At 38.4% G+C, this 27,171-nt stretch overlaps 3 protein-coding genes across 8 annotated transcripts in view; 2 read left to right on the forward strand and 1 right to left on the reverse strand.

Moving 5' to 3' along the window:
• Nucleotides 1–14,755, forward strand: part of DNAAF4 (dynein axonemal assembly factor 4) — a 105,639-nt gene extending 90,884 nt beyond the window's left edge. For 2 of the 4 annotated variants that reach the window (XM_072615971.1, XM_072615981.1), the window contains one exon: nt 11,496–14,755. In XM_072615971.1, the coding sequence (XP_072472072.1) occupies nt 11,496–11,980 (485 nt within the window). In that variant the 3' untranslated portion in view covers nt 11,981–14,755. Of the gene's footprint in view, nt 1–8,069; nt 8,596–11,495 lie in introns of those variants that run through there. The other 2 variants (XM_072615988.1, XM_072615996.1) reach the window with 1 other exon arrangement.
• A 102-nt stretch (nt 14,756–14,857) lies between these two features.
• On the reverse strand, nt 14,858–26,546 carry PIERCE2 (piercer of microtubule wall 2). 2 transcript variants are annotated; one of them, XM_072616060.1, is made up of 2 exons: nt 25,578–25,824; nt 14,858–15,490 (listed from the first exon to the last, which is right to left on the reverse strand). In XM_072616060.1, the coding sequence occupies exons 1-2, from the start codon at nt 25,578–25,580 to the stop codon at nt 15,134–15,136; spliced, it is 360 nt and encodes a 119-aa protein (XP_072472161.1). In that variant the 5' UTR covers nt 25,581–25,824; the 3' UTR covers nt 14,858–15,133. The 2 variants fall into 2 exon arrangements, with proteins under 2 accessions (XP_072472161.1, XP_072472168.1); XM_072616067.1 differs by lacking the exon at nt 14,858–15,490 and adding an exon at nt 24,801–25,111 and having other exon boundaries at nt 25,578–26,546.
• CCPG1 (cell cycle progression 1) overlaps nt 26,045–27,171 on the forward strand; it is a 70,024-nt gene continuing 68,897 nt past the window's right edge. For both annotated transcript variants that reach the window (XM_072615959.1, XM_072615967.1), the window contains exon 1: nt 26,045–26,173. The gene's annotated coding sequence lies outside the window, so the exon portion shown is untranslated. The remainder of the gene's footprint in view (nt 26,174–27,171) is intronic.

A 27,171-nucleotide genomic window follows, 5' to 3' on the forward strand; every position in this document is an offset into this window, starting at 1 on the left:
GTGGGGGACGATTTAGCAAGTGAACATAGCATAATAGGAAGAACACTTAATTTCTATTCAGAAGACCTATGCTGAAACTCCACCTCTGCTACTAAATACTTGTGTGATCTTGAATAAGACTTTTGCCTCTCAGGGCAAAGGGGAAAGGAATAAGCATTTATGTTTTACAAATGTTATCTCATTTGATCTTCACAAAAACCCTGTAAGGTATTTAAGACCTATTTTATAACTGAGGAAATTGAGGCAGAGTTTAAGTGATTTGCCCAGCATCACACAGCTAGTAAGTATCTGAGGCCAGATTTAAACTTTTATCTTTCTGACCCCAGACCCAGTGCTCTATCCACTGCACCAATTTCTACCTCTGTTTCTTTGTCTGTACAATGAGAGGATTGGGCTCTTTGATAATATCCACCTCTAAATTCAACAGTTCAGTTCCACAAGCATTTATTAAGTGCCTACTCTGTGTCAGGCTCTGTGTTAGGTGATGAGAATGCAGGAGCAGTACTTGCCCTCCATTCTACTTGTGGGAAACAATATGTACACAGATATACCAATAAAAAATTACAAAGTAATTTCAGTGGTGGTTAGGCACTAACAACTTGGGAGAGTCAGGAAGAGGCTTTTTTTTAGTAGAAGGTAGCTTTGGAGCTGAGCTTGGAAGGAAGTTAGAGATTCTAAGAAGTGGAAATGAGGAAGGAGAACATTTTGGGCATAGAGGACAGCTTATCAAAGGCACCAAGAAAGAACATGGAGTATCCTGTGAGAACACTGAAAAGTCCACTTTATTTGGATCATAGAGCACATGAAATAAAATCAGTCCAGAAAAATAAGTTGGAGATAGGATTTGAAGAGCTCTGAATGCCAAAGAAAGAGATCCAAAACAGAATTACTGGAGCATCTTCAATGGAAGAGAGACATTGTTAGAACTGGGATTAACGATCCATTCGACAGCTGTGTTGTTTGTGGATTAGAAAAGGAAAAGAGTTGAGATGGGGAGATCATTTAGAAGGTGATATAGACCTTAGCTAGAGTGGTGGTTGTAAGTGTAAGTAAAAAGTAAGGGGAGACATATGAGAGTTATTACAGTTAGAAGTAGAATCACGAAGATTTGTCAACTAATTGGCTAATGGAGGGAAAGGGAAGAATCAAGGATTACTCCAAGGTTGAAAACTTGGATTACTATGTGTGTGTATCCATATGTAAAAAATTGATGTCTTTTAGACAAATTAAGTAGAGATCCTTTGAGAAAAGTCAAGGATCACAGATTTGGAATGGAGAGATTGGCCATCAAAAGAAATAGAGAAATTGGAGAAATTCTGTGAAATGTCAGAATGAGATGCCAAGAAAAATCTCATTTCCCTTTGGACACAAATGAAATAACAAAACACTCAAATAGAGTTAAAGGAGTGAAAGGGGGCCAATAAAACATTTTTTTGGCAAGGGAAAGCAAGTTATCAAGCAGGAAAAGAGACTTACTGCTGTGAATCAATTACTAAAGATTAAAAGAAAGTCACCAGAAGGAAAAAATGAATTAAATTTAACAATGACCTAAGAAAAGCTGTATCCAATATAATACAAAAAAAAAAAAAGAAAAGAAAATTAAGGAGGATCTGGTATTAATAAAGAAACAATATCTATATTGTGAAATCTATCATCCGTGAGAAAAAAATGACAAATTGATAACAAAATCAATCAGGAGAAAGCAGTGGAAAATTTGGATAAAAACATGAAATCAATGGGAGATAAATTTGTTAAGTCTTGAATGCAGATTTGCAGAAGCATCTGAACATGTGGCAAAATAATATTAAAGGTCAATTCAATCTGAAAAAAAAATCTGGAAAACTACAGTCAGAGATGATAGCATTAGACAACAGAATACTGAAAAATAGCAGTAGTCATCAGATTTCTTGGAGAAAAAGAAATGCCAAGTACCATTTTGTCAAGGAGTTGTTCAAGAAAATTTCCCAGAAATAAGAACAAGACATGGCCTAAAGATAATAGAATTTAAGTGAAACTTTCAGAGAGAAATAGCAGATTCAAATCACCTAGACACATTGTTATTAAATTCCACAGCTTGATCAATAGAGATTTTACAAACATCTAAGAAGAAAAACATCACTTATCAGGGAACCATCATTGAAGTAATAGGTTCATTAATCCATCATCCAAAAGCTAGAATATAATTTACAAAAAAAAAGTCAAGGGAAATGGGGCTTTATCCCATAATCTTTTATCTTGTTGAGCTAATATTTGAAAATAAAAATATATACATTTTAAATTACCTATGATATTTCCAAGCAAAAAAAATAAATTACCTTAAGGTTTTGATATCCACATCAGTCCAGGAACAATCCCTAGGTAGTTCCAAGGAAGGGAAAAAAACATATCAGGAAGGGACATTTGATTTGTAAATCAAAAGCAAAATTCAAGTAAAGCCAACATAAAAACTCTGAATCAGAAAAAAACAGGATAAAATATAAATATTGCTCAATTCAAAAGAATTGTTGAGGTCAGTAGTCTTCAAGAGTGATTCCATGTAAATGTTACATGGGTAGCAAAATAATCTAAGGAATAAGGGAGGGGGGACCGAAAGGGAAGGAAACAGATTCAGAAATGGATATTAGAATAATGGAGATACTAATGAAGATTGCTTAAGATAGCCCAACAGAGGAGAGAATGTAAAGAGAGCTGACTGAACACTTAGGGCAAGAGGAAGAATATAAACCATTGAAGGATACTAAAAGGAACATTCAAATAAGGCAGATGAGGATCTGGAGATAGTAATATAATGAAGCTAAAGGAGATGATAATATTAAAGTGGTTAATAGCATTAAATGTTCTATAAGGTTAGAGGAGAAAAGGTCACAGAATTTGATGATTTAGAGAACTTCTCGCCAAGATGGATGGCAGGCCTGAAGGCAGGCAGATCCTATTCCAACAGAAACTTGAAATGTATACCAAACCAAGTAATGACCAAAAATCCATCAAGAAACTCTATAGTAAGTTATTTCATCTACCTCATAGGTGCATAGAGGCTGATGGTCAGTAGGAAAGGGAGATAATAGAAAAATCATTACCAGTATAAGCAAACAATCCAGTAGTTTCCCAGTATGACCATGAGGTCAAAGACGTGTGTATCCTGTGTTCTGAAGCCAGAGAGAATTGAAGACAACCTCAAGAAAATAACAGAGTCATCCTAAGTCCCAGGATAGTTGGAAAGCTATAGAGGGGACCTTCAAAATCACGTGGTGCAGTAATAACCAGTATGGTGCAGCAATGCTTAGGCAAGGATAGCCTCGGTCTAAAGTTCTAGACTTTAGATAGCTCTAAAGTCCCTAGTATTCTCAACTAAAATGCCATAGAGGAACCTGAGATCTAAATCTCTGAACCTCAAAGGTTCAGAGGTGGGAATTAACCCCAGGAAGAGGAGGTCAGCACAGGAACCCAGGTAATTTGGGGAGAGATCATGCAAGGCTGACCATCCCACCCAAAAGGACAAGGGGAAGAACCTGGCCCTGGCACAAAGCCCCATTTCAGGAACTAAAGCTGGAGAAATGAGTAAGCCAAAGAAGACACGAGTATAAAAAAATTATTATACAAGGTGCCCCACAAAAGTTCCTAGAATGAGAGAATTACCCTTTAACAACTACAAACAGAGACAAAGAAAAATGGGTTTTCCACATTAACTATATGAATACCTAGAATAAATGAAGTAAGAGAGAAAAAATGAAATAAAAGCTCTAGAGTAAAGAATTGGAAGGAGAATAAAAAGCTAAGAAGTAAAAGTGGTAAACTTTACCTAATAGACTTTCTGAAAATCATAACAGATTAAACAGAAATCAATGACTATATGACACAACAAGATAAACTAGAATAAAATCAAGGGATTGAAAAAAATAGAAGAAAATGTAAGGTATCTGATATTAAAAACAGTTGCCCTAGAAAACAGGTCAAGGAACATTGCCTGTCTGAAAATCATGATTTTTAAAAAGCCTGGCCATTATATTTCTTTTTCTTTCCTGGCCACTGTATTTCAAGAAATAATAAATGAAAACTGCTCAGATCTCTTAGAACCAGATGGAAAAGTAAAGATTAAAAAAATCTTCCAATCACCATTTGAAAGGAAAAGCCCTGAAGGAAGTCTCAGTAATGTGATAGCCAAAATCCAGAGCTCCCAGATCAAAGAAAAAATACACCAAGCATTGAGAAAGAAGTTTACTACCAAGGAAGCACAGTCATGATCCCAGAAGCTAGCAGGTTCAACCAGAATTGAGAAATCTTGGAATACAGGGATTACAAAGAGCAAAAGATACAAGCTTGCAACTAAGAATGACATACCCTGAAAAGCCGTGTCATCCCACAGGAGTTATTTTGCTTTGTTTTTAAAAAGGGAGATCCTCTATTATTATCAGTTTTGTTAGCTAGTAAAAATTTGCTTACCATCTGTAGTTGGAAAAAACTAGGCTAGAGAATCACTTCCAAGTAACGTGCAATTTAACTATTGCACTCTGGATAGAATACCTTTGTTGTCCAACCCACTCATAATTTCAAATTTGGAATTTACAAGTCAAATAGAAGGAAAGTGGTACCAATGTAGTGGGGTCCCTTCCTTGGCCCTCTGGAGCATGCTTTTTTTTTCTCAGCTATGAAACATGTGAATGGTTTCCAACTGCTTCTTGCATTAAGTTGGGGAAAGGGCGAATGCGCGGTTTCCTACCTGGTTTCCTCCAATACACTATGTTAAGGAGTGGTACATGTAGTTCATCCATTAATGCTAATCCTGCTTTTAAACTTTGTTTCTAACTTTCTCTAAATTTAGTTTCTTCTTAAAAGAATTGTTTAAACCAAAGCCTTCTAATTCATTGTTAACAAATTAGATCTACCTTCCTTATTTTTCATTTCATCTTTAGCATTCTAAAGGCAGAAAGTAGCCACTGAGAAAAAAAAGCATTTTTGGACCAAACTTTTGGAAGTCCTAAGAAAGTTAAAAGTAGAAGCAAGCAATAGGTTACTTACCTTGACTCTTAGCTTGTTAGGGTCTATAACCACAACCAAGGTGTACCTGTTCCTGACATCACTGCTTAACAGAGTTACAGGAAGAAATAGACAGCAAAACTATACTAGTGGGGGACCTCAACCTCCCCCTCTCTGAACTTGATAAACCGAATCTCAAAATAAACAAGAACCAAGTTAAGGAGGTGAATAAAACTCTGGATAAGGTAGATATGATAGATCTCTGGAGAAAATTGAATGGGGATAGAAAGGAATATACCTTTTTCTCAGTGGTATATGGCACATATACAAAAATTGACCGTGTACTAGGCCATAAAAACCTCACCATCCAGTGCAGAAATAGTCAATGCATGCTTCTCAGATCATAATGCAATAAAACTTACATGTAATCAAAGGCCATGGAAATATAAACCAGAAACTAATTGGAAACTAAACAATCTAATCCTAAAGAATGAGTGGGTTAAACAACAAATTATAGAAATAGTCAACAACTTCATTCAAGAGAATGACAATAATGAGACAACCTGCAAATCTGATGGGACACTGCAAAAGCAGTTCTTAGGGGAAGTTTTATATCTTTGAGCACCTCCATGAATGACATAGAGAAAGAGGAGATCAGTGACCTGGCCATGCAGCTGAAAAAGCTAGAATAAGAACAAACTGAAAATCCCCAACTAAATACCAAATTAGAAATACTGAAAACCAAAGGAGAGATTAGTAAAATTGAAATTTAGAAAACTATTGAACTAATAAATAAAACTAAGAGTTGGTTTTATGAAAAAACCAATTAAATTGATAAACCTTTGGTCAATTTGATTAAAACAAAGAAAGAAGAATTACCAATATCAAAAATGAAAAGGGTGAACTCACCTCCAATGAGGAGGAAATTAAAACAATAATAAGAAATTACTTTGCCCAACTGTATGCCCATAAATTTGACAATCTAAATAAGATGGATGATTATTTTAAAAGATATAAATTGCCCAGATTAACTGAAGAGGAAGTTGAATACTTAACCCTATCTCAGAAAAAGAAATTGAATAAGCCATCAATGAACTCCCTAGGAAAAAATCTCCAGGGCCAGATGGATTAACAAGTGAATTCTATCAAACATTTAAAGAACAGTTAATTCCAATACTATATAGACTATTTGGGAGAATTGGGGAAGAGAGAGTCCTCCCAAATTATTTTTTATGGTATACAAATATGGTTTTGATGCCTGAACCAAAAAGAGCCAAAACAGAGAAAGAAAATTATAGACCAATTTCTCTAGTGAATATAGATGCAAAAATTTAAAATAGGATTTTAGCAAAAAGAATACAGCAACTTATCACGAGAATAATACATTATAATCAGGTAGGATTTGTACCAGGAATGCAGGGTTGGTTCAGTATTAGGAAAACTATTAACATTATTGATCATATCAACAACAAAACTAACAGAAACCACATGATTATCTCAACAGATGCAGAAAAAGCTTTTGACAAAATACAATATCCATTCCTATTAAAAATGCTGGAGAACATAGGAATAAATGGAACTTTCCATAAAATAATAAGCAGTATCTACCTAAAACTTTCAGCAAGCATTATATCCAATGGGGATAAGTTAGATGCATTTCCAATAAGATCAGGGGTGAAACAAGGATGTCCATTATCACCACTATTGTTAATATAGTACTAGAAATGTTAGCTGTAGCAATAAGAAAAAGAAATAGAAGGAATTAGAATAGGCAAAGAAGAAACTAAGTTATCACTCTTTGCAGATGATATGATGATATACTTAGAGAATCCAAGAGAATCAAGTAAAAAACTGCTTGAAATAATAAACAACTTTGCAAAGTTGTAGGTTACAAAATAAACCTGTACTAATCTTCTGCATTTCTATATGTTACTAACAAAACCCAATAGCTAGAGATAGAGAGAAATCCCATTTAAACCTAGGGTAGACACTACAAAATATTTGGGAGTTTACCTGCCAAAACAAACCCATGGACTATATGAACACAACTACAAAACACTTTTTGCACAAATAAAGTCAGATCTAAGTAAGTGGAAAAACATCAGTTGCTCGTGGGTGGGCTGAACCAATATAATAAAAATGACAATTCTACCTAAAATAATTTACTTATTCAGTGCCATACCAATCAAAGTATCAGATAATTATTTTCTAGAGGTAGAAAAAATAATACCAAAATTCATCCAGAAGAACAAAAGGTCCAGAATAGCAAGGGAACTCATTAAAAAGAAATGCTAGGGGAGGTGGCCTAGTGCTACCAGATCTCAAATTGTATTATAAAGTAATAATTATCAAAACCACTTGGTAATGGATGAGTAACAGGGGTAGACAAACGAATATAGCAATATCCTGTTTGATAAACCCAAGGACCCCAGCTTCTGGGATAAGAACTCATTGTTCGACAGAAATCACTGGGAAAACTGGATAACAGTGTGGTGGAAACTAGGCATAGACCAATGCCTGACACCGTACACAAGAATAAAGTCTTTCCGTTTAGGGAGATGTGCATGGTGGACAGCTTAAAGAGAAAGGAAAGCGTTTGGAGAGAAGAAACAGTTGTTGAGGGGAACAGAATAGGACAGTAACCAGTGTAGATGGATTGCTGGGCCATGGGTAAGGGCACACTTAAAAGCACCATAAGAATTTCTTTTGGAAATTTTAAATTTTAATGATACATCATAGTTTTGTCATTTTCAAACTTCAAGTTATTTTAAACTCACAAGTAATACTTAATCTGAATGAAGGCCTCATCATAATTGTTATGAAATACAAGACTCCCTGGAGATTGCAATAATGAATAGATGAGAGAGGCAGGAAACAGCTAAGAACCAGTGTCTGGTGAGAACTGCATTTTGGTCTGCTACTCAGACACAGTTTTGGAGGACACTCAGTATTGTGTGTGTGTGTGTGTGTGTGTGTGTGTGTGTGTGTGTGTGTGTGTGTGTGTCTGTAAATCTGGAGATATGTATATATGTATATGTATATGAAGGTTTTTTATATTCTATAAAATATCCATTTTGTTGACCCTTGCTGTATAGGTTTACAGGATTATGAAGCAGCACTTAAGATTGACCCATCCAACAAAATTGTACGAAAAGATGCTGAGAAGATTCGGAATATAATCCAAGGCACTGAACTAGAATATTAATACTACAAACAGCTAGATATTGTGTCTTATGTTGGTAAAGAGGAAGTAAAGGCATTCGTATACTTTTTCTGTATTCTAGTTCATATTGCCAAACAATTTCATGGTTGTTGTTTCTACAATTTTTGTAGAAGTCAGAATAATATAAAGTTGTAGGAAACAAGCTATCCAAGTGGAACGAGTTTTGAGTTAATAAATCAAAGCAAAAAAGAATACATTTTAATTCTTTACTTTTAAAGTATTTATAGTTTATCTTTTTTCTTGTTAAAGCTTGCCCAAGTAAGTAAACATGTGTTCGCTATTTAATATTAGGGCGTTGTTTTAATTTTGATCAGACATATATTTTTAACAATACATAGTTTGCAATGTTTTCATTTAAATCGTTTTTACCAATAAAGCAACTGAGTTGAGTCACATAAGTAGTGATTTTTGCATGTGATGCATATATTTTAATTTAGTAATCCTAATATATAGAATGTCCCTGAGCTTTTTTCTAATACTCTCTTAGCATCACTGTGGCAAATTAAATTGGCTTAACACAGAGAAGCAACTGGCTGAACAAACTTGCCTACAGATCTAGTTACAGACAGAGTAGCAAGAAAGCTAATCACACTTCATTTCATTCAAACGGGTAAAAACAGAATGGTCAGAAACACTTAAATTTTCATGGCATGTTCAATAGAGAATTGAAGTGATAAGAAGATTTCACATCCTATGTGAGATGTCAGAATATTGTGTTGTCTATCAAATTACATCATGATGTAATATGTACACTCTATGTGGTGTACAAATCTTTAAATGTCAAAACTTCCCTTTTCAATATGACAACTGCCACAATTCATTGTTTTTTTAAGAACTTTTTGTATTGAAAAATTAACAATCATAATTTAATCACCTGATACTTATTCAAGGAGAATCATAGGATGAAATCTAGATCGTATGGGCTGCAAGACCCTTAAAAAAGGGTATTATACTGTACATATAGAATCATTACAGGGTCATTACAATTACATTTTAGATCTACAGGACAAAGAAAGAATATGTACAATGTTAAGTCCTTATGAATTAACACTGGAGGAATCTAATTTTTTAAGCAGCCCATGCAGGAGGATGAACTAATTCACAAGGCTTATTTTGGGATTCTTATGTCACTTGCTGTAGAGCTTCTACTGATAATCATGCCCCACTCTCCCCTCCCAAAGTAGACTGGTAGACACTGGCCCTGACCAACCACCGGGAGCTGAATCTGAGGAGGAAGGAAAAGAGGGGCTAAAAACAAGCAGCCTTTTGCCTGGAACTCTATCCTAGGTACTCAAGACTGTAAAGAATGCCTGGAACTCCCTAATTCCATAAAAAGTTGCAGACTCCCAGCCATGAGAAGGAAAGGAGGCAACCCAAGGAAGCAGTGAGACCCAGAGTACCAGCACAGGCAGCTATATCCAGGTTGAAGAAAAGGGTACCAAAAACCCAAATAGAGCCAGTCTTGTCGCCCCAGAGGGTATATTATAACAGCAGGGATCCTGGTCGGAAGATGATAGTTTCTAACTTAGGCTGAGGCAGCCTTGCAGCCCAGCATTGGAGCTTTGCCCACCAGGAAAAGGGATGCAGCCAGGAAATCAGTGATGGGAATTTTTTAAAAGGTTCAAAGACCAATTGTGTCAAGAAAAAAAGCCTCAATAAAAGCTGAGAGTGCACGTGTCAGCTAAATCAACAAAGATAACTCTAAAACCAGAAGGATGAGCATTGCGTTCTCAAACAGAATCAAAGCTCTCAATAACTATTAGAAAAGAAAGACAAGTTAACCAATGCTTGATGAATTACAAAACGTAGATTTCTAAGAAAGCATAGAACAACAAACTCCATGGTGGTTACAAAAGAAAGAAAGAAACCATAAAAGGAAAATTAAAAATATAGGTCAGAACTTTGAGTGCTTAATGTAGGATTTTTAAAATCACTTGGCAGATTAGAAAAAATTGAATCCAGGATGAGGCTTACCAATAAAGAAATAAAAGAGAAGATTACCAGATTTGGAACACAAAAAAATTGAAGTGTAGAAAAATCTGGCAAAATAGAAGCAAAAATCAACAGTGTTAAAAGGACGTATAAATTATATATAAGCAAAAATGATTGACTTTGAAGACAGGATACACTGAAACAGGTTATGAACATTAGGCTCTCAGAAGAATATGAAAAAATAAAAACCCTGAATTCCATAATACAGGAAACTTCATAGAATTCTAAATATAGACAATAAAGTCCTAATTGAAAGGATTTAGATTGCCTTGATGAAAAAACAACCTGACATACTCCTGGAGTCCCACTGTATATCCCCAGCTAATGAAACATTCCATAAATCCTTGAAGATCTTTTTTTGGTAAGTAGTTGCTTTAATTTCCATGAAGTCTTTATAACTTCAACCTCCCCCTTATGTGTGCTTTTTTATAATGAGACCCGTATTATATATTCTGTTACAAATACCACTTGATGTTAACTCATCAAGTAAATAATTATAGAATACTTATCATATTGTGAGAAAGTGGATTTAAATGTTTAGTATCTTGGAAGAGAATTGTGTGCACCTGGTTAGAAGTAGTTGATAATTAGTGATGAAAAGTCCATTTCATTGATAGTACGAAAAACATTGATCCCCTAATTAATTTTCTTAACTGTTTAAATTTATAATTCAAAGGGAAGAGAATCCTTTTGTAGCAGTCTTGTGAAATTTTAAAACACCAATTGAATGTCATCAATTTCAAAATTCCAAATAATTGACATCCTAAAGTTAACATTTTTTTCCTGGTCTATATCCTGTGATTTCATTTGTCCATGGAAATTCTAGTGTAGAACCTTCTTCCATTCATGTAGATGGACAATTTATCTGTACCTTATATTAGAAAGTTGTACTAGACACCAATAGGTTGTGTCTACCAGTGGTCATTTAGCCAGTATGTGTCATAGGCAGGATCTGAACCCAATTTTCCTAATTGCAAGGCCAGTCCAACTATACCCTGTGTCATGCTGCCTCTCAATCTAATAAATATATAAGGAGTTCAGTTTTCCAAAGAGAGAGAACTGCTTTAAATAAATGCAAATATTTTAGCTCTTTACTCACACAAGTCAGAATGCTCTTGTAAGGGAGTGGTCCAGAAAACACTCACCACATCACAGAAAAAGTCAGGCAATGAGGTGCTAAACTAACTGTAAAATGGCAATTCTCCATCTCTTTAGGAAGTGCAAATTAGTCCTCTGACTAAATCAAAAAGGGAAAAATGCTTTAGGATTAGGAAAAATTAACCATGCCTCTGGGTGACTTTTAAAGGTGAGTTTGAAGACACATTCAAAGGAACAGACAAGTTCAAAGAGGGAACCAACTCCCAAGGGAGGAGCAGAAGCATAAAGGTGGAGAAAGGACAACTTGAGGAAGTCCCCAGGAGCTGGAGAAAGGGAAGCTGTAAGAAGCTGTGCGGACTGAGAGAGCAGGGACAGAACTCTGAGGAGGAGGCTGCTCTGGCCAACCTCAGCATGGAGGTGTTCTCAGACAAGCTGGGTTGTGGGAATTGCTCTCCCACCTTCCTGCCTTGTAGGGACACCCATTCAGGTCTATACCAGGAGTCTAAAGCGTATTTTTTAGGAAGTTGGGGGAGGGGGGGAGAGGAAAGAGAGGAGAATTTGTTTGCCTTTGCTTTGAATGTTTACTTTGCTTTTACAAACAATAGTACCCACTGGAAATTGCTAGTTAAAATTGTAATTTACTGGGAATACAGTAGAAAGGAAGCAACTGCTGTGGGAGAGAAATATCCCTAGAAAAGAGAGAGAGGTTTAACACTTAGGTGTTTTGCCAAAAGCCTGTCTCTGACCGGGGTCTTAAAGCTGACAAAATGACAGAGAGTTTCATATATCTTGGGTACTATCCAGAGTTAAGAAATGTTTATCCTGGGGAAACCCCTCTGGCCAACACTCTAGACATGTCAATGCAATCTTAAGTAAAATACCCAAGTATACTATCTTATATTAGCATTCTAACAGTAATATCTAACCAATGTATTAATCTATCCTTAGTATCCTCACTGAAACTTTCCATAGATTTTGAGAAAATGTTCTCCATTAAAAAACATGCCTTTCCTAAGGCAGTTTCCTTCTGGAACTTATTTGGGTATATTAAACAATTAAACCATACTTCATGTAAACCTTGCTTTTGATTGAGGATAGATATCAGTAAATTCTTTCTTAATCCTAACTTTTTACCAGTATATTAATTACATATATTCTTTGTTTTGCTAAAATACCATTTCTTAAATATAGGCTTTTATTTTGTGTCCAATAGTGGGAAAGCCTTTCTTCTAGGAGTTGTGGGTAAGGCTATAGAAAAATAAAGGAAAAGTGGAAAAAACCAGCAGTGACATTCATTGGAAGAGGAATGAATACCTTTTGTTCTAGATGAAGCTCCTGTATTTGGAGTAGAAATGTATCCATGAGAGGATTGGAACTCTCTTATCCTATAGAAGAGAGGAAAGCTGGATAAATCTGAATCTGCTAGTAAGTCAAATCTGGGCAAAAGCAAAGCGTTAGCAGTTAAGTCTTTCCCAGAAATACTGTTTGTGCTTTTTAGTGTTTATTTGAGATACAATTTTTTTTTTTTAGAAAAATTAAGGGAACATGGAGACTGGTATTAGTGTAGGGCAACCAGTGCTGAAAAAAAAGCAGCATTCAAGATTTGTGACTTTATTACTACCACAACATGGAGATATTGGGCAGAAGTTACCCCCCATCACTTCAAATTTGGTTAAGGTCCTATTGTCTTTTGTTTATGGACTTAAGACTAAGAAGACAGTTGATTGGTATGAGACTGAAGGGAAGAGGGAGAGGTCTGATCTGTTTCATCCAGACATTCCACAGAGCTCCCACTCCCTCTCCCCAATGTTCATCTCTTTGTTCCCAGACCTCAGGTGAACACCTTCCTACTGTGTCTCCCCAAAATAACAACCAAAGTAAGGAAGAAGACAAATATTAAGCACCTTCTGTGTGCAGCTGCTTTACAAATATAATTTGAGCCTCACAATCACACAGGGAGTTGGGACTATTATTAACCTCATTTTATAGTTGAGGAGACTGAGGCAGACATTGGTTAAGTGACTTGCTCCCAGGCTCACGTAGCTACTAGGTGTGTGAGATAACATGTCCTGACTCTAGGCTCAGCGCTCTATCCACTATGGCACCTAGCTGCATCTCAGAACACAATTATTAGAAATGCCATGTTTCAGGTCAGATGAGTCATGCATTCTATACAATATTATGACAGTGGTACGGAGGCTATGGAGGCCAGGAAGTATGACATGATCTGCCCCAATCTGTCTGTTGTGGTACTTTTTGGGAGGAGTTAGTTGCCTACCATAGTATCAGGGTCAAAATACTGGAAATCATTGTTAATTTACCTAAATGCCTCACAGCAGTTTCTACCTTTTGGGGAAATGAAATCCATAAATTTACTTCTTGGAATGACATAGTATTTAATTATACAAGAGAGTATATTTGCTACTTTACTCTTTGGTAAAACATTATTATTGGTCTAAAAACTAGCTCTAAAGCTTCAAGGGTTAAATCCTCGAATATGAACTTGTTTTTTCCATATCACTAATACAGAAGAAATCATCTTTATAGGCCAAGAACCCTAATTTTTGGTCTGTCTTTATAATGAAGATCTTCTTTTGGACATTTTACTTGCTCTTCTTTGGACCTTTTAGAACCCTAGGTTCAAATCCTGGCTTCACCACTTTCTACATTGGCTTGGATTACTTCCTTATACTAGTTCCCTTAATCTGCCAAATGATGGCATTTCCTCTACGTACCTCACAAAGTTATGAGGATAAAATGGAAATATTTTGAAAACATTATTATACAGGATAATAGGATTAATATAGCTTCTACCAACTATCTACCTTAGAAATGAGACTTACCAATTTACAGTTAACTGTGTGAGATTGTTAAGACTGGAAGTCAGTGGCAATCTGAGGTTGTTTTGGTATGTGGTACAGTGTCTGTGTAGAATGACATGTTACGCCAGATACTATGTGGATACTATTTGTTTTGGTGAGTTACACATAACTAGTTTGTCAAATTCAACCTTCTTACTCTCATTTTTCTTTCTGCCACCATTCTGTTCTTGAATTATGGGTTTGCCATGACAACGCTTTAACTTTTAAAACTGCTTGAAAGGAGTTCATCTGTTCCGAGTCCCTTCTCTGCTACCCTGAGTTTCCTTCTATGATCATTCAAAAGCCAATGATCGTAAGTCTAGTTACATTTTTTGTCATCTACACATTAAAGAGAGGGATGGTTTACCAGTTACTGCTTACTAAGAATTCTATGGAATTATTTCATGTTAATGTGAAATTAATTCTGTATGTATCAAACAGAATAACATAAGTATTTTTAGAAACATAAGTACTGACACACTGAATACCTTAGAGTTTCTGTTTAATTTGCTATTTTGCCTTTTTTAAAAATAAAGACTAAAAAGATCTAAAAATGAATGGCAGCAAATTCTTCTTCTACTTCATTATTTTCTTCAACTTATAACAAGGGTGTTTTGCATACAGATGAAATAATTAAAACAGTCTGAAGTTCTTTTTAAGAATGTAAATCCCAAATATAAAGAAATAGCTTAGATAAGGATATATCCAGTTTCATTTTTAAAATTATATTTATTTACTTCACCTATTCTGAATAGATTATCTTTAAGAGATAAATGCTATTTATAATTTTCCACAGGGGAGGGGCTCAGAAACATTAAAATCAAAGATCCGTCATTCAGGTAAGAAGACAATTACCTTAACCACCTGGTTTATTCATTTAAAGTATCTTCAACGTGGTCCAAATATTTTTGTTAAATGAATAGTCCTAATTTTAAATGCACATTTTTCCAAAATGAAAATTTCCCCATAAATGCACAAAGTATTTTCATAGAGTGTGTTGAAAATTTGGAAAGTCAATGACTCTGCCTCTGTCAAGGACAGTGTTTAGATAATGATTCTGAAACATTCCAGTCAGTCTAAGGTGATTTGTAAATGTTTCATTCTTCGGAAAAAAGTTGCAGGGAAGAAATGGTGCTATAGGTGTCATTTCACCATAACTCTCTGAAGTTGTTTTATACATGATCATCTGAGGTTTTGACAATGTAGTAGATGTATGGAGGGTAGAGGGATCCAACATACAGGAAAACACAGGATTGCCTGGATTTACACAGGGAGGAAGGTCTGTAGGCTTTGGTTGTTTCTCTGGAGGCAATTTCTTCTCAGTTGAAGTAACTTTATTTTCCTAAAAGATAAATATATTGTATTATTCCCAGAAAGTTTGATCAATAGGACTGTTCTACTTGACACAGTCAAATCAGTAATTATTAAGTGTCCACCATGTGTCAGGCACTTTGAGAAGTTTTGGGGATACAAAAATGCACTAGTCCCTGCCTCCAAAAAGCTTACATCCTACTTATGTAATGTAACATGAACACATAAACATAAGGCAGGATAGGGAAGGAAGGGGGAGACAAGTGGTAGGAGTAAAGAGAGAGCGCTAAGAGTGCAGGGATTAGAAGATTAGGGACAGCTACAGGATGTAAGGATCAACTAAGCTAAACCTTAAAAGGAGGATAAGGATTCTGAAAGGTGAAGATAAGGAAAGTGCATTTTTAGGCTTGGAGCACAGTTTGTATAAGTGAACATAGGTGGAAGATATGCTAAATTGAGAAGACAGATAGCAAACTTGTTTGGCTGGAATTTATGGGATATACATGAATGGTGGGTAATCTGAAACAGAGACAGAAAGGTAGCTTGAAGCCAGATTGTGGAGAGGGCCTACATTTTTTACCAGAAGCATTAGGAAGTCACTGAAGGTTTTAGAGCAAGAGAGTAAGCAACCTATTCAGACTTGTGCATTAGGAAATTTGACACCTGTGTAGAGGGGGGGTTCACTAAGAAGGGACAGCATGAGGGCAGGAGGAATAATTATGAGAAGAGTAGTCCAGGGGAGAGCCTATCAAGCTCAGAACTAAGGTGACAGTCATGTAAGTAGAGAGAAGGAATGGATTCTAGAGATATAGTGGAGGTCACATTGACAAGATTTGACAACTGACTAAATACAATTTTTAATTAAATTTTATTTTTTGTAATTAACAAAAATCTATTTTCTTTCTCTCCTACTTCCCATTGGAAAAATAAAAAATTAAACCCTTGTGACAAATATGCATAATCAAGCAAAATGACTTGGTGCAGTGGCCCTGGTGTGTGTGGTGTGTGTCTTTATCATTCTGCACTCTGAGTCCATCTCCTTTTTCAGGAGACCGGAATAATATTTCATCCCTGGTCCTCTAGACTTACACGTCGTCATTGCTACATAGGAATTCTCAAGGCTTTCAAAGTTATTTGCTTTTATAGTATTGTTACTGTATGAGCTATCTTCATTGTTCTGTTCACTTTGCTCTGTATCATATCATATAAAACTACTCAGGTTTCATTAAAATTGTTCTTTTTATCATTTCTTAGAGCATAATAGTATTCTAATACATTCATATAATCATAATTTGCTCAGCCATTTTCCAACTAATAACACTCCCTTAGTTTTCACTTCTTTGCTAATACAAGAAAAAAAACCTTTTATAAATATTTTCATAGTATGTATGGGTCCACTTTCAGTTTCTTTGGTCTCTTGGGAGTTATAGATCTAGTAGTAGTATCACTGGGTCAAAGAGTATCATGCAGAATTTGATGACTTTTTGGGGCATGCTTCCAAATTGCTTTCTAGAGTGACTGCACCAATCACAGTGCATTAGGATGCCTGTTTTTTTTCACAGCTACTCTAATATTTGTCATTTTCCTTTTTTGGTCAACTTCGTCAGTCTGATGGGTTTGAAGTAGAACCTCATTATTACTTCAGTTTTTCTTGTTGTTTAGCTGTCTCAGTTGTGTTTGACTCTTTGTGACCCCATTTGAAGGGCTTGGTGTTTTTTTTGTTTTTGGCAAAAATACTGGAGTGGTTTGCCATTTCCTTCTCCAGCTCATTTTACAGATGAAGAAACTGAGGCAAACAGAGGGTTTAGTGACTTGCCCAAGATCACAGAGCTAGTAAGTATTTGAGGCCAGATTTGAACTCAGGAAGATGGTGAGTCTTCCTGACCCCAGGCCTAGGACCTTAGCACGCTATCCATTGTGCCACCTACCTGCCCATTTCTTTGATTTGCATTTCTCTAATTATTAGTGATTTGGAGCATTTTTTCATAAGGCTATTTATAGTTTTAATCTCTTCCTTTGAAAACTGTCTGTTTATATTCTTTTGACTATCAACTGGGAACAACTGACTGAATCCATAAAGAGAAAGAAGAGGCAAGAATAACTTTGAAGTTATGTATTTGTGTGACTGGGAGGTTGGTAGTAGCTTCTTTGAACATATGAAATTTTGAAGGAAGGGTGGGTTGAGTTGGGACAATGAATTTAAACATGATGAATTTTAGATGCTGATGGGAATGTATACAGCAGGCAACTGACAATAAGACTGGAGTTCAGAAGTTCAATTAGGGCTGTATATATGGATTTGTAAGAAAACCTGTGTAGAAGATAGTAACTGAACCTACAGGAGTAGATGAGATCAGCAAGAGTAAAAAGAACAGAAAAGAGTGGTCTAAGATAGATTGGGTGGTAGACACCGATACTTGTGGTACAGAAGGAAAATAATGATTCAGCAAAGAAGAGTTGAAAAGGACCAATCCAGACAGAAGACAGCAGAGTCATGGAAGTTGCCAGGGGAAAGAGTATCTAGGGGTGGCAAAGTAGTGATGTATAATTTCATAAGTTGTAGTGTGTGAAAGAGAGTGAGAAAGTTAATTAGACCATGTTTGGGGGCGTAGTTTCATTGTGGTGGGCATCATGCTAGATTACATGGGAGAGAAATGAAGTGGATGGTGAGGAAGTAGAGGCAGGGACCATATATGAATTTTCCTAGGAGTTTAGAGTGTTGGGTCTGGATTCAAGAAAACCCATTTTCCTGAGTTCAAATCTGGTCTCAAGACACTATCTGTGTGACCCTGGGCAGCAGATTGAAAGAATGATAGTGAGGACTCAAGGCTGGATGCTACAGTGGATAGAGCACTGGAAGAGCACTACAGCACTAGAGTCAGGAAGATCTGAGTTCAAATCTGGTTTCAGACACTAGCTGGGTGATCTTGTGCAAGCCATTTAACCCCTATCTGCCTCAGTTTTTCATCTGCAAAATGGGGACATATTGGAGAAGGAAATGGCAAACCATTCTAGTATCTTTGCCAGGAAAACCATAGACTTTGTCCATGGGTCATGTAGAGTCAGACACGACTGAATGACTGAATAAGTGAACCTTGTTCACTAGAAAAATGGTGCTACCCTTTGATAGAAATAGAGAAGTTCAGAAAAGGGGCAGATTTAGGGGAGAAGAGAATGAGTTCTCTTTTAGACAGACTGAGTTTGAGATGTCTATGAGATATCCAGTATAAAATATCCAGTAGGCAGTTGGTTATGTGGAATTGGAGCTCAAGAAAGAGACTAAGGAAGTATTCATACAAATGGGAGTCACCTGTTACACAGAGATAATAATTGAGCCCATGGGAGCTGGTGAAGTCACAGAGTGAGATGTTGTACAGAGAAGAGAAGAATGTATCCATGAGAAAGTCTTGGTGTCCACTAGAGATATCAAACAGGTAACCTGTAGGCACTCCAAGTTGGCACTGAACGAGATTAAAATATAATTGGGAAACAATTTAACAAAAAGAGAGGAGAAAGAGGAGAATGGGGGATAATACCAAGGAGTTAGTGAAAGGGAGAAGGAACTCATGGCAGATAGTAGTATTGTTTCAGGGTCTGAATGACTGAAAAACAAAGGGTAAAAGATGCAAGGATGGCAGGCAGTACCTTATTGAAACTGCTGCCTATGAAGAAAGAAGGTAAGCCCAAATCAATAGTGATCGTCTGGGGAAAAAGTGAAAGACAGGAAGTGAAAATTCCTGAATTTTCAGCACAGATACTTCTCTACATCTTGTCAATAAGCATAGCACCAGAGATTGTCAACTATTTTTGCCGAAATTATACATATTGTAGTATTTCCCTGATTACTGGTTTAGAAACTGTCAAGAAAAATAAAAAGATTAGCATAGGATGATCTGTTTTTGATGAAGCCACATGGGCTCTTGGTGATACTATTTTTCCTATTTAGATATTCACTCATCATCCTTTTTAAAATGTCATAACATTTTGCTAGGAATTCAAGGCAAACTCCTTGGTCTACAGTTTTCAGATTCCTCTCTGAATGGCAGAGACATTTGCCATCCCCCAATCCTGTTCTCCATTATTTTGTAAAGACAGCTGGCAGTGGTTCAGTTCACATTCACCAGACCTTTCAGAACTGTGGAATGAATCTAGTGCATCTAGGCCTTGTGAAGTGAATTCCTAAAAGAGCAACTAGATGATCTTTTATTATCTCTTACTTGTGATGGGTTTTACCTTGCCATTAGCTACGTTCTTTCTAATCTAAAAGTCATTCCTTTTTGTAGAAAGAACACAAACAACCTAAGAGTTAAGTTGTTACTTCTATGTTGTTATTATTATCCCATCTCTCCTGACCAATGGTCATGCCCCTTCTTTGATTCTCTTTTCCCATATTTTTGTCATCTTTAACATGTCAGCCTTAGTTCATTGTGAACTTTAACATTCTTGACACTTTCTACAGAATAGTACTTTGTGTGGTATTCTATTGTCTGCTCTTGTTTCCTCTCTCTTCTGTACATGTCTTTTTGTGAAGTCCTTCGAGAATTTGTAAAAACTCCTTTTTCATGTGGATTTTTTTTTGTCTTTAGACTCTTTATACCTTCCTATCCTTTCCAGGGTGATTTACCCTTCAGTCTTAATACATAAGATTCTATTTGTTCTTCCTTCCCTAAATCTTTTGGAATTTATCATAAATTCTAAGTTGGAAGGTTGTATCCTCCCAAGGCTTCTGTCATTTTTGCTTGAAGAACTAGTTCTTCCTTGGTAGTGAAAATCAGGTAGAATAGCAGTTCCCCTTTGCTGGTTCTTTTACAATTCTGATGAAGATGAATCAAGAACTAAACCACTTTTGGCAGAAAGAGCTGGAGCAGGTATGTCTGCAGTCCTTTGTTACTACTATGGATATGTGTTCATGCCAGGTTTGTGATCTTTTCCAAAATTTATTTATTTCTTGCTTCTTTATAAGCACTTTATACTACTTATGTGGTATAAACCTGAGACAGTATTACTTTTGCTTCTTCCTTTACTGATCTTTACCAAAATACTCTCTGTCATGTTTCCCCAGTCAGATTCCTGGATTTCCTCATATGAATATATTTTCTAAATTTACATTGCTACCTTCCCCTTTGCTCCATCCCACCAAGTTTCAGATTAAATTAGGTCTTCTTCAGTTAGGATATTTAGTTCATTTTGTTTGTTACTCATACTTTGTTTACATAAAGCCTGAGAGTTAATTTTTTGGGTTCTATCTTCTATAAATTACCAAGTATCTCTACTTCTGTTGCTTCTCTTATATTATAAAGATTCTCTGGATGCAAAGTGAAATGTACTGTGTACAAAGTAACAGCAATATTGTAGGATGATCAGCTGTGAATGACTTAGCTATTCTCAGCAATGCAATGATCCAAGAAAACTCTGAAAGACTTGTGATGAAAAATGCTGTCCATCCCCAGACAAAGAACTGATGGTGTCCGGATGCAGACTAGAGGGTACTTTTTTAAACTTTATTTTTCTTGAGTTTTTTGCCTATTTTTTTTCCCACATGACTATTATGGAAGTGTTTTGCACGACTAGACATGTATAACCTATATTAAATTGTTCACCTTCTCAATGAAGGGAAGTGGGAAGGGAAGAAAGAAGAGAATTTGGGCTCACAGTTTTAAAAAATGAAAGCTAAAAATTGTTTTTATGAGTAACTGGGGAAAAATACTAAATAAATAAAAAAAAAAAGCCCACTATATCCTAGGTACTGTGCCAAGCACTTTAAAATATTTAATCTGATCCTTACAACAACCCTATGAGGTATGTACTATTATGATTCCCTTTTTACAGTTGAGAATACTGAGGCAGACAGAAGTTAAGTGACTTACCCGAGGTCATGCAGCTAATAAGTGTGTACAACTAGATTTGAATTCTGGTTTTCCTGACTCCTGGTCCACTTAGCTGTCTCTAGTTGTGGTAAAGGTCTCCATATTCCAATCTCAGACCACATCTTTTTCTTTTTTTAATTTTCTGTTTTGAATTCTTTCCTGCCTACTTCTCCCTCCCCTTGTTGACACATCCCTTACAAATTCTCACATTAGCTATGCCCAAAAACATTTACGTATTTTTGTATATGTATGCATTTGTACATATACACACGCCTCATTCTGTAGTCTTAAATCCATTACCTTTCTACCTGATCTTAGTAGCATGCTTTAAGTACTCTGGAATGTGGTTGGTCACTGTGCTAATCAAAATTTCTAAGTTCAGCCATCATGTTCCTATTTCTGCTTTTCTCTTTACTTCTTGCCTCTTTTTTTTTTTTTTTTTTTTTTTTTTTAGCTGTGATGAAAATACCATTGGTGTCCTTACAGGTTCAGTACCTTATTTAAGACATTATCATCCCTAACAATGCTCCTTCTGCCCATATCATTTGTTTCCATGTTAATCCATAGAATAGCAATGAAGGGTGAAGAATATTGGGAGTCTGTGTTATTTTTCAGATACATGCTTTAGGAACATAGCAATTCTTTCTATTAATGTTAGATAAGTAATTGCTTCAGTACTCCTTACCACATTAAAAGAACTGCAGTTTCAGAGTTGAAGAAACCTAAGTGGCCACTAAGTCAAACTCATACATAAAAGGCATCTCCACTATAACACGAGACAACTGATTGTTCAAACACTGTTTGAAGATTTCTCAAGGTGAGTGAACACTACTCACTGAAACAGTATTTGGGTCTTCTTCCTCTGATCCTTATTCCATGACCTCTCTCCTATTGTACCCCAGATCCCTGTTATTATTCCTTGGTTGAAGCAGCTGCTTCCTCTTCAGAGAGTCAAGGCTCCCCCTCAGCAAAACTAAACAAAAAAGGCCTGAAATCCCTTATTTAACTACAGGTATTCAATGGTCCTTCTTTTCTTTCTCCTATCACATTCTACTAGCCAGCAATGCTCTGACATAGGTCATATTCCTTTCTGCCTCTTTAAGATCTCTTTACCTCTGTGTTTTAGGCCATCCTATTTCTCTATATTCTCCTTATAACTTGGAGAATAGAATAACATTCTTTGGGCCCTCTTACCTTCTTTTCTAGAAGGGAGACTGGCCTGCACTTTGAATTTAGATACCAGTTACTTGCCAATGACAAAAAGACAAACATGGTAAACCTATGCAGCTCATTCTAAATTTCTTCTGGCCCTCCATACTTAATGTGAAATGAGATCCCTGGTCCTCACTAATTCTTTGTGGTAATTCTTGTGACCAACTACAGTGGTAGATTGCCTGTAGATGCTATCTTTTTGACTCACTTGGGCCTCCTGAGAGAGGCTTTTTTATATCCTAAAAGAAGGAATGGTCATCACATGAGAGGGTGGGAACGGATAAGATAACTTCTTTGAGGACTCTTAAGTCTGAGAACTGGAAGATGGAAAGAATGTGAGGCAAAGCAACTTGAGATGGAGTCTGTGAACAAAAGACCAGTGGTTCCAGAGGACTTTCTCCAAGGCATAAAAGTCATCTAGATCAAATGATACAATAATTAATTATGAATAGCTTGCTTTTATGCATCCTTAAGTGCATCCCTAGAAAAATCTCTGAAGCCCTTTTTGAAACAGTGAAAATCTGCAACAAGGATATGCAGCTAGGTCTTGGGGTTGGGAGTGGCAGATGTGATGAAAGAAAGGGTAATTCACCTATAGCAATTGTCTGGTTAATAGAACCAATTCACATTACACTCTAATAAATACTAAAGATTTTAAATAGTTGAGATAAGTAAACAGTAAAAGTTACACTCTTAGTAGATCTTTAGTGCAACCCCACAAGCATGGAGGATACAGTCCCATATTTACTCTGAGGGAAGCGGGGAAACTATGACCCAACATAGCAAAAGGCACGGCCCACCTCACAAATGCTTCACGACATACTAAACATAATAAAAGCTTATACTTATATGCTTAACTTCTTCAAAGCACTTTCATATCTCTCTGAAAACCAGGAGAAGTAGTATAATTATCCTTCTTTAACAGCAGAGAGGAACTGATTCACATAACAGCTACATTATTTCCCTAAAGTTACACAGATGAAAGTTACATCAGCTGAACCCAGGACTTGGAGAGTCTGAGTCTCCCAGGTCTGAGATTTGTACTATTTCTCTTGACTGTCCTGAGTTAGCTCCCTTTATAGTCTTCCTGGATAACCGCTACCACTAAACTCCTGACAGGTTCTAGGAAGGGGAATGTTCCCTAGCTGAGAACTGTTCCATTCCCAAATTGCCTAATCTTTCCTAGGCAAGGGTTATCAGTCACTCCTTTGTCCTGGAAGAGAGAAAGGAATATAATAAGCAGGCAATGCTGTTTTCCATGACATATAAAGCTATAAGTCTGTAACTCCTGAAGAACTGATGGGGTTCAGACTCTGGGAGCCTCCTTGAGCTCCCCTTGAATCTTCCCACTTAATCTGACCTTTCTTACTCGAATCTAATCTTCCTATTTGTTCAGGCAGTCTCAGGAAGCCCATGGGCTTTTCATCATCATTCTACTCTGGTCTCTGTTGCACCCCCCACCCGTGATCCCATCAAAACCTCATTCCCCAGGCTGCCAACCACTCCCATCAAGATCTGTGTCCATTCCCATACCGCCCCTATCCAGATCTCTGGATTGTCCCACCTGCTTCCCACCCAAACCCTCCATTGTCTGATATCTCCTGATAGCCTCCAGGTGTTTCCAGCCTTTGACCCTCCTTGGATTCCCTCCTAGGACTTTTCCTCAAGACCCTTCCTAAACCCCTCCTCCCATCACCCTGGACTACCGGACCACTCCCCCCCCCCAGATCCCTCCTATAGTCTTTTCTGTATTTAGTTCCATCTTGCCTCCATGAAGGTGCTCAGATTCAGTGCAGCTCAGACTCTGTCTAGCTGGGATTCTATCTGGCCCGCTTCTGAATACAAGCTTACAAATGCTTAGGCTCCTTAAGAGGCAACCCAATTTGGCGAATCTTTAATAAACTTTGTTTTCTTTGGCTTTAAGAAGGCTTGAGTTGAATTCATTCGAGCACCACACGGACTGTCAGTATTTTGGGGTCCCCGATCACCCCTCAACCTCATCAGAACAACAGTGGGCATAATAGAGTATTTTACTATATGTTTTGCAGCATATGTGCCTATAAAAATGTTAAGCTCTGACTGCTTGCTGCAAGGACTGGGCTGTATACGGAATTCAATAAATACTATTGAACTGAAACATTTTATCTTTGTATCATCAGGGTCTATCCAGCCCACAGTAGATGCTTAGTAAAAGTGTTTGATCAGTTATACTTACAATGTCTGCTTCAAACAGGAAGCTTCAATAAAATTTAGACCAAAGAATTATTTGGCAGTTTTTATTTTTTTTACACTTAACTCAGTATGTAAGTACTGAACATATTTAACCCTTAACATTCTGGCTTTGGTTTTTAAAGTTACAATTTAACTACTGGTAATTCCTACTTTATCGTGACATTTTTATGTGGTAACATAGTGGCATAATAGAATGTTAGAGCTGGAAGGGGAGGGGTCTTCTGACAATGGACCCAGGGCTCTTTTCAGGATGCCTGGATATGTCAGCAGCTGCTGTTCCTTACGAGAGGACAATAATGTTTTCAACGACATTATAAGTCATTAGAACTTTTGGAAGTACCCTGAAAGTGAAAATGTTGTGAAATTTACCAGGTCAATTTCAGGTGCCGTTACATGTTTCTAATAACTTATTTTTTCTGCCACTTGCGGTTTTCGTTGTTGGCTCTAGACTGGGCGTCCAAGCTCCCAGTGAACCCTCTACTGCCCAGCCCCAGCCCCTTTAGGATAAGCCACACCATCGGTATCTCCGCACGCAGCTCTTCTCGCTGGGGGTCACAGGTTGGCGGCTCTGCCCATCCACACAACTTGGTCTCTGGGGGCAAATTCTCCTCCTCCTCCTCCCCCTTTTCCTTCCCCCCGTGAGCCCTCCTTTATAACTAAGGGGGCCTGAGGATTGACTAGACCTCTCCCTCCCCCCACCCCCCATCCTAAGTGTCATCAGTTCTCCTAAATACACCCCACCCCCCGCTCCACCCTCCCACCTGCGCGGCCCAATCCTCCTCTATCGTTTCTAGAGGAAAGTCTCACCATTTCCTTCAATCTCTTCAGCAAACGCGCGGTTTCCGCTCCACTAAATAAAGCCAGCCGTGGGCGGGCGGGCGGGGGGTGCCCCACCCGCTACAGCGCTGAAGGCCCCGTCACTCCCCAGATTAGAGCGGAAGAGGTGAGGCAAAGGAGGTCCGGCCCTCGAGATCAAGCAGAGTGAAGTAGGTGCAATCAGCGCCGGGGAAGTCCCCGAACCCGTTTCCATAACAACGAGCTCCTGCGCCCTTTTTAGCGCTAAGGCCCGGATGTTGTGATCGCACAGCTGACACCCCGGGCGAGCCGCTGCTTCCTGCAGTCGACCAACGGCGGGGCCGCGTTCTTCTATGGGAATTGTAGTTCTCCGACTCCGCCTTCTCTCAAAGTCAGGGTTAAGGGGGACTACACGTCCCAGCATGCCCTTCGGCGCCGCCGCCGGTCGTCTTCGTCGCCGCCGCCGGTCGTCCTCGTCGCCTCAGCTGCCAGAGCCTCTGAAGCAGGTTGTTGTTTTTATGAGAAGCGTCACTGGGGACCTGAGCCTCGTCTCACCGCCTGCACGACTGCCGGCGCCGGCTTCGGGAGGTGGTTCTGGCCACTTTCAGGTACGAGTCGGGTCCCTTTTGGGTTCTTCCAGAAGCGCCCGGTACTGTGTCTGAGGCGGTCACCCGCTCCGGTGCCCGGGGTCGGCTCACGCTGGGGGTCCGGGGCTGCTCCGGGCTGTGCGCACCCGTGTGTGCCAGCTCTTCGGCTGTCGTGTGGACCCTCCTGCAAAGCGGAAGGGGGCTGGGGCCGGGCTTCCTTCCCTGGGCTGGGACGCAGCCTGCGGGGTCCATATGGAGCGGAGCCCAACGCTCCCCCGACCCCGCGGACCCCGCAGATCCGAGTGGCTTGGTGAGGCTTGCTTTCGTGTTCCCTGCACCCTCTGATAACGACCGAATTCAGCCCGGAACGGCAGCTGCCGCTTCCATCCCGACCCGGGGGCTCACGCCGGAACCGGCGGGGAAGGAGGGCGTGGGAGGGTGGCCCGTTTTCTTGGTTCCGAGTCGGTCCGGACACTGTTTATTTAACGAGCCCGAGCGCTGCAGGATGTGCGGGTCCTCGGGCTGCATTCCCTTCCTCGTTGGCTGTTCACCTCTTTGCCCTTGCCCCAGCCCGCTCATCACCCCGGCTCGAAGCAGTCAGACTCACGAGCATTTATTAAGCCCCTACTGTGTGCTCTTCACTGCACTGGGCTCTGGGGATGCCAATCCGAAGGTGGACACTGTCGGTTACCTTCGAAGAGCTTATTTTCTCCTGGGAGAATACCGGGCTGTGATAAGTAATAACAGTATTTGCAACATAAATACGAGGTGCGTGGGGGAGGGGGAGGAACGACTTCGAAGCCACGAAAGGCCCCTTGGGGGTGGCGGCCCTGGATCTGAGTCTGGGGGAGGGGGAGAGAGCCTCTGTTCTAGGCACGACTGGGTTAGCCTGTGCAAAGCCACAGAAGCCGGAAATGTGTACAGCAAACTGCAAGTAGAACGGTTGGGCCAAAAGGCAGCCTGAAAGTGTTATCACCTCGGAAAGATGGGTTGGATCCAGGCCGTCAAGTCAACAAGCA

Source organism: Notamacropus eugenii, chromosome 1 (assembly GCF_028372415.1).
Source record: "Notamacropus eugenii isolate mMacEug1 chromosome 1, mMacEug1.pri_v2, whole genome shotgun sequence".
Taxonomy (NCBI): domain Eukaryota; kingdom Metazoa; phylum Chordata; class Mammalia; order Diprotodontia; family Macropodidae; genus Notamacropus; species Notamacropus eugenii.